Source organism: Plasmopara halstedii, assembly GCF_900000015.1.
Source record: "Plasmopara halstedii genome assembly, contig: Scaffold_1583, whole genome shotgun sequence".
In the NCBI taxonomy this organism is placed as follows: Eukaryota; Oomycota; class Peronosporomycetes; order Peronosporales; family Peronosporaceae; genus Plasmopara; species Plasmopara halstedii.
This window is the reverse complement of record NW_020188494.1, coordinates 68,500-76,343: the sequence shown is the minus strand read 5'-3', so window position 1 is coordinate 76,343 and position 7,844 is coordinate 68,500. Positions and strand designations below refer to the sequence as shown.

At 37.7% G+C, this 7,844-nt stretch overlaps 4 protein-coding genes across 4 annotated transcripts; 2 read left to right on the top strand and 2 right to left on the bottom strand.

Annotated features, from left to right (window-relative positions):
- Positions 1 to 531: 531 nt before the first annotated feature.
- Positions 532 to 2,073, bottom strand: PHALS_01612 (serine protease family; the record flags this gene model as incomplete). Its single annotated transcript, XM_024716037.1, has 1 exon — positions 532 to 2,073. One exon carries the CDS (start codon positions 2,071 to 2,073, stop codon positions 532 to 534), a length of 1,542 nt encoding a protein of 513 aa, XP_024581675.1.
- A 256-nt stretch (positions 2,074 to 2,329) lies between these two features.
- On the bottom strand, positions 2,330 to 5,099 carry PHALS_01611 (bardet-biedl syndrome parathyroid hormone-responsive b1; the record flags this gene model as incomplete). Its single annotated transcript, XM_024716036.1, has 3 exons — positions 2,330 to 4,727; positions 4,789 to 4,927; positions 4,988 to 5,099. The coding sequence occupies 3 exons, from the start codon at positions 5,097 to 5,099 to the stop codon at positions 2,330 to 2,332; spliced, it is 2,649 nt and encodes an 882-aa protein (XP_024581674.1).
- A 118-nt stretch (positions 5,100 to 5,217) lies between these two features.
- On the top strand, positions 5,218 to 6,090 carry PHALS_01610 (uncharacterized protein; the record flags this gene model as incomplete). Its single annotated transcript, XM_024716034.1, has 2 exons — positions 5,218 to 5,308; positions 5,378 to 6,090. 2 exons carry the CDS (start codon positions 5,218 to 5,220, stop codon positions 6,088 to 6,090), a joined length of 804 nt encoding a protein of 267 aa, XP_024581673.1.
- Positions 6,091 to 6,543: 453 nt separating this feature from the next.
- On the top strand, positions 6,544 to 7,512 carry PHALS_01609 (aldose 1; the record flags this gene model as incomplete). The annotated part of the gene is made up of 1 exon (XM_024716033.1): positions 6,544 to 7,512. One exon carries the CDS (start codon positions 6,544 to 6,546, stop codon positions 7,510 to 7,512), a length of 969 nt encoding a protein of 322 aa, XP_024581672.1.
- Positions 7,513 to 7,844: the final 332 nt, after the last annotated feature.

The window sequence follows — 7,844 nt, the reverse complement described above, 5'->3', positions numbered from 1 at the left end:
CGAATGGACCATTTTCCGTAAAAAAGCCTTCGGACGATGCACAACCCGGTCCACCGTTTAGCCAAAGCACGATAGGGTCACTTGCAGGAGAGCGTCGTGACTGTGCATACCAATAGAATAGTTTTTCATTTGTGGACGATGGGAGGTGCAACTGACCAGCAAAGTGTGAAAAGGGGACGTCCCCTTGCCTTAATCCCGGTAGATCCCCAACTCGATGGGCGTCGTACGCGACGGCAGAGGAAAGAGAAAGAATTGGTGTTAGGAAAATGGAAAGCTTCATAGGATTAGCAATTGTCAGACAGAAGATGCTCTGGTAAGATGTAAAGTGAGAATGACGCTATAGAAGAGATGAAGGGATCAGTTAGGAGGATCCACTTAGAGTATAAATGAAAGGGTGGATTACATAAAAGATTTGAAAAGACGTACGTCCGCTGGATATTTCCAAATTGAGTGAACATATCGCACAATACAAAAGATTGAAACCTCTTTCATTGAAATGACAAGAACACAAAGCTCGTTACGAACATGCACTTAAACTACAGCTTGGTAGCCATTACAGAAACGTTTGCGGTTCCGACCGTTGTAATAACCAACGACTACTAATAGAGAAACTCCACAAGTTATCATCATAATCAACAAAATCGTTGACTTGTTTGATACAACATTACCGTTCAGATAGTCCAACTTTACATTCTGAACAGTTAAGCCAGTCTCAATCTCATTGTCATCCATTGGATACATAAATTTCTCACAAGCGTCTTGTCCAAACACAAAACATTCAAAGAGATGAAGACCATGGAGTGGACGCACTGCAGGGACCATATGACCAGCACCTTTCACAGTCTTAAATGTTAGACCTTCATACTCTTGAACATATCCAGCAAGTTGTTTATCTGGACCAAACCATGCGTGCCACTTCTCTAGAATTCGCAGTTGAAGACCTTGACCACCAATCCAGCGCTCAGTACCAATAAAGTTTACAACAGAGTCAGCATCACCACTGTAAATGAGAGCTGTGAGGTTTTGATTCAAAATATTCTGGTACTTTGGTAATGAAGAGGGACTTGATGTATAGAGATCGCCTACGAGATCACTGCATCCATTCCATTTGACATAATTACCATCTACACTATCAGTCACGTGTATCGCTTCCTGAACTTCTGGTAGATTCAAGTAAAGATGAGTGAGGGAATCAGCACAAGCTCCAATATCTCCACGATGTGTTGGTGAAATTTGTACGGATGGTTTTGCTTTCTTACGAAGAGCTTTAGCTTGAGTATTATCCATGAGACATATGTCACCATAGATAAAATATGGATCCAATGCATCAGCGTTTGCTTCACTTTCTGCTTCTTTTAAAAGTGCTTCACAACCAACAGGACAAGGTGTTGCATCAAAGAGACAACCAATATGAGCACCACATTGTACTTTAATAGTCTCATAAGCTTCTAATGATACCATTGCATGAGAATAATAATAATCAATGTATGCATTGCCATCAATAAGATTATCTGTGAATGGATTACCAATAGCAAATCCCTTAAGGTTCACACCTTCAAGTGGATCATTCACTAAGCGATCAACAAGGTATGGAATGTACATACCAGCATAACTCTCTCCAGTAATATAAAACTCACGATCCTTCAGTTCTTTAAACTTATTGAAAAAAAGACGAAGGAATTCATGAGTTTTTAACGCAACAATATCGTCATTATAGTAATCAGGTCCTTTCACATCACCACTAAAACCAACACCAGCAGGAGATTCAAGCCACACCATATTAACCTTACGATTCCATGAATATCGATTCACTTGAAGACTTAAGTTATCACGAACAACAAATGGTCCATTCTCCGTAAAGAAACCACCTAATGAAGAACAACCTGGTCCACCATTTAACCATAAAACAATCGGATCATTCTTCGGTTCATCTTGACTTTCTGTATACCAATAAAACAACTTTTCATTTTCTTGTAATTGAATATGTCCAGCGTAATGTTGAAACGAGAGTTGAGAAGTCAAACCAGGTAATTGCTTTACAAGTGTATCATCATGATCATGACTTGAGACCATCGCCAATAATATTGGGACGAATAATAATTGAACCTTCATATTGCAACGATAATTTCGAAATGATCGGTTCTTTGCATTAGAAATCTAGCAAGACAAGAAATTGAGGAATTCAAATTTTAGAATCAGATTCTGGTACAGACGACTGGGTGAGGTATCAGATTCCCAAGTCGACGACGTGTACCAGCTGTTTGAATTAAAAATGGTACAGAATATAAAACTTAGTTATTCTTCTTAAAATTGTATTCACAAGTCGAAACTATTCTTTCGTCTCGTTAGTCTTACTTGATACAAGTTTTGCTCCTTTTCCAAGACGATCACAGACGATCGTAATGTGTTTCTTCAATCGCTTAGTATCATCTTGAATTGAAAGTTCCGTTGTTAAAACAACGGGATTTAACTCTTTATTCGGAGGTTGTTTAGCTAAAAGTGTACGCAGTAATTCCGTCATGGCCGAATCTGTACGCTCTTCCCATCCTTGTTCGACCAAATTACTATCATTAATAATAGGAGATAGATATGCTTCTAATACTTCTGCATCTTCATCACTTAAATGAAAACGTAACTTAATCAATAGAAGAATAAGCGACACACAACACGCAAGACGATTCGCTGCACGTTGTAACTTGATTTCCACTGTATCCATTTCGTGTGACAATGCAAGTAATTGATCGTACGTTCCATGTAATAAAACATCCAAATATTGTACGACTGGAGGGTTACGATCTTTGTATCGTACCAATAATCGTTTTTCAATAACACGATATTGATGAGCTCGATCATTCAATTGAGCAATAAGTTCCAACTTTTCCTTCCGTAAATTAAAGTGAACATCAATTATCCCAAAGAAATCTGCAAGTGGAAGTGGTTCTTGATAATAAATTTCCAATGGTATCAACGTCTCAACACTTTCTTTCATTCTCACGTTTCGAGTATCAAAATATCTTTCCAATCGAGCAACTAATTCCGATGAAATCATCCAAAGTGCTTCAAGTTCATTCGATTGGATACGATAACGTCCAGCATTCTTTGATACAAGTATTGTGACATCAATCCCATTATAATATTGAAAACTTAAGACATTTGTTCCGGAATTTCCAATTAAAAGTTGACTTGTCCATTCTGGTGTACAATTTGGTTGATGTAACATTTCATCAAATAATTTCACTAGTTCAAGCGGTTCTTGATTCGTTTCAAGTGTAAATTTATAGTTACATGACTTGACAGGAGGTACAACACGACAAAGTAAACAGAATGGAAGTTTCACATGATATTGTGAAACACGTGGCTGTCCAGTCTCGAGTGTATACGATGCTGCGATGATTAAATCTAATGAACTTGGCATGATTTCAACATTTGGATGTAAGATCACAGAAATACAAAGTGGTGTCGATGTCTTTCCATCAATTCTTTCAATATTATACGAAGATTTCATTGCAACAATATTTTCAGGTGTTGAAATTGATAACGTGACATTTGAAACAAATGTTGTTCCTGTATACGTGAGATAGATCCGCATAGTCAATTGTGTCGATATTCCAAGAAGATTTGAACTTTGATTTCCATTGTAATTGAACTTTTCATTACGATCTGAAAGATTTTCAAGAATTGTTGGTATTTGAGCTCGAATTAACACTCGATCTTTTGGTTCTATTCGTCGTTCACCTTGTGCTCGACGAATGACACCCAATAATTGACGATGTTCTTCATCCATTTCTTCATAATTAATTTCTTTTGTATCAGGTGCAACTACAGCAGTAGATGGTGGATCAGTGCCCATATAATTCACTCGTAATGCTCCATCTGCATCAAGACTAACAATCATACCATTCAATCCACCAAATGCACCAACACCAAGTGCTACTGGAACTGTGGAAGCACATGCAGACCAAATGAGTGTTTTATCTTGATAAACATTCCAGATTTTTGAATGACTAGCAATTAAAAGATTCTCAAGACTTTGGATTGAAAGATCTTGTTGATAGAGAAGAAAGACAGACGGTGAAAAGCCAAGTCGCTTTTGTAGATAGATTTCTCCTTGTGATTTAATTCCAAATAATGTAAATTCACCAAGTACAAGAATTTCAAAACTTGGATTTGAATCTTCATTTGAAGTTTTAGTTACTTGAATATCGAGAATTGTTTCACCAAGATTAAGTTTCCATTCACAATGTACAAACGTTGCAATCTTACGATCTTCTTGAGTCTCTTCATTCAATACATTGGAATGTTTTTTTAAAGATGCAGATGCTAATGCTTGATATCGATAACATTCAACGTGAAAGTCCGAAGTTGATGCGATAATAGCATCGAGTTTTGATGCATAAATTATTGCTCCAGGTAAGAAATTATTGTTCAGTGATTGCAGAAATGAAAATCGATCTTGTTCAAAAAATTGAAGACGTCCATCTAAGGATTGAACACATAAATGATCTCGTGGGATCGTTTTTTCCATCAAACTCGAACTTTGGGTTCCAAAAGGTCCGTAAATGAAGTTAAAAGCCGTGAAATGTTTTCCATCAACACCAAGTAAATGTTCGTATCGTAGCACAAGTTTAAAATAATTCGCTGCCATTCCATTTCCACCAATACCTTCGACAACATAAACTCCAATTCGTCTTGGATGTAGAATTGCAAGTGCTAGAATACGTTGATTCCTAAGAGATTGTGTCAATAATTGTCATTACTTTTGAAATGAAGAAAGTTACAAAAACTTACGGAATGAAAGAACCTAAAGCTAATTGTAATATTGGTCGTCGTAGATTCTCTTCTAGCAATAGATGCTCAATACGAAAGTCACGTTCGGTTGGACAATACATTCGTAACATGCCATTCAAACTACCCGTGACGATCTTCACTAGAAACAAGATTTAGAACAATATAACAATAAATTTCCAACAAGATTTTAAAATTTTACCGTGTCCTGATGGATCATTATCAACATTGCCAAGTACTAATCCACCAAATGTATATTCTTCATCTTCTTCACCTTTAACACGCCACCATTCACGTACTTGGAAGAGAGACATGGAAGGTATCTAATCGACGTCGTTTCAAGATTATTGGTATGAAATTTTTAAAAAAATATATAGATTACTAAAGGTCGGTTATTTTTTTAGATTAATATTAAATATAACAGTATCAAATATGAAAGCTACCCTTGCTCTCGCTGTCCGGAAGCATGTTGTCGCATTCGAGACGCCATTACAAGAGCGAAAGACGTTACGAGCTTTCAAACGTGAGGTTTTATCGCATAATATCATTCAATCATCGAATATATTACCTCGTGTGCTTTATGGGAGTGTAGCAATTGGTGATATCGAAGTGTTTCAATGGATTAATTATCTCCTTTCATCTGATGGTATGACGTTGGATTTAAACAAGACACGTGAATTAATGATGATGTTGATACAATTGAGTATTCAAGAAAGTGTCGAGATACCTACGTTCTTGACGTTGATTCAATGGGAAGATAAAGTTGCTCGCTATACAATCTCCGAGATTCTCACGTCAAATGTCGAGAAGATTTACATTTTAATTACGTATCGTCCACGACAATTATTACCGCTATCCATGGTATCAGCTCGACATGCTGTTCGATTTGTTCATACTGTGGTAGCATTGATTACAGCAAATGCTTACGTTTCGACATTAGGAGGTGGCCACTTTTTGTGTCGTCATGTAATCCAATCGAGATTATTGGCCAAAGTCCAAATTGGGATTTCAATGGGACTTCAAGATCCGGTGCTAGAAAGTAAATGTCGTGTACATTTAATGTATAATGCATTACAAGTGGGAAATTTTAAACGTGCACGGGAGATTTTAAAACGTGAAGAAGCTGTAGCAGAAGAATTGGAGAGTCGTGAATTGCGCAATGTTTGTTATGCAGCAAAGGTTTATTTTAACAAGATGAATCGACTTCATAAAGAGCAATTACTATTGGATAAGACTGGACATACTACGATGTTGTACGACAACTTTTACCGTCAAAGGATTGTACAAGAAGCGACATATAAATAAGCTCACGTTATTACTATGTTTCATACGAAGTAATACGAGGTAGGGGTAGTATTTTGTCACATCAGATGTGTGTCGTTACTATACATTCTTCTAAAGTATTACTAAGTTTTTATGAAATATTGAGTAGTATTTTAGCACAATCGTATACATGTTGTATCACTTCTTCCCGCGAAAGTCCAATCACAATTCATTACATTTATCGTTGTCTTGTCAATACAGACAGACGTGATGACCATGTTGCGATGTCATGGTCATCTGGGGGTCGACGATCGATTGAACGTCTGCAACTAAACGTGTGGTTTAGAAATTCCCCACCTCTTGCGCAATTCCTGATGGTATCTTAAGATCTGTTCATCGTTTCGATACGTTTTGGCGAGAAGTCTTCTGCAAACTTCGCCTCATGTCATACTGTCATTTGAAAGCTTGAGGGCAATTCCCCACACGTTGTGCATCATGTTTTTTTCAAAACGTGCACTTTTCGTATCGACTTTACTAGCATCACTTGATGTTACTATGGCAGAGTTAGAGAGTGTCAGCCTTTCACACCCGGACGGTTCGAGTGCCACGATACTTCTTTTTGGTGCACATGTCACGACGTTTCGGGCGGCCATAAATCCAAATCAAGACGTTATTTTCATGTCGAAAAAGTCTTTTATGGATGGCATAAATCCCATTCGTGGTGGTTGTCCCATTGTATTCCCAACTTTCGCTGGTGTACCTGGATTTCCCAACCACGGCTTCGCTCGCGTCACGAATTGGACATTGAGCAGTAGTCGGAATGCTACTGATAAGAACTATCCAAGTGAAGCAAGATTCACTATGAAGGCAAGTGATGTGACTCGTAAGATGTGGCCTGTGGAATTTGAGCTGGAGTACACAGTGCAATTGTATGCTAATCAGCTTAAAACGGCACTTTTAGTACGCAATACGCACACAGAACAATTTGAATTCAATTCGCTGCTTCATAATTACTTATGGGTCGACGATATTCGTGATGGAGGTGTGGCAGTCTCAGGTCTGAAAGGCGTCAGCTATTTTGACCAAGTGTCGAAATTGAATGAAACCGAAAGCCGCGATTCGATCACCATTACCAATTCAACAGCACAATTAGGCAATATGTACAAGGATGCTCCCGACAAAATTGTTGCGACGATCAAGGGTGCTAACAAGCAAAACCGTCTTGTGACTGTGCAGAAGAAAGGGTTCATTACCAGCAAAACTGGTCAAAAAGCTTACAAAACCAATACTGATGTCATTGTGTGGAACCCTGGGGCTGAGCGTGCGATGAAGCTGGAGGATTTTGGCCAAGATGAGTACATTAACATGATCTGCATCGAACCCGGTCGTGTCAGTGCCAAGCAACCTCTTCCAGCCGGCGAGACGTATACTTTACAACAGACTATCACAGTCTCCCTGAACTAAGTGATGAGTATGTACTACGATACAAAAATAGCAGTACATGATTGATGTCCATAAAAATAAATGCGTATTTAGTGTTTGATATCACTGTAAAAGACTACTATATTACTTTAAAAAAACAATACAGTAGTGCTATTTCAAGTATACACTAATAAAATACATTCTAAAACTACTATCAGATGGTAAATATACTCTGATAAAGTCATCTTTTGAGATATCACTTACGTAGCAAAGGAACTAATAGAAACATTGAAGTCAAGAGAAAAGATTAATTGAGTATCATCAACCGTGACTGCGACAAATAAAGAACTATAGATTGTTGTACATATCTTGCT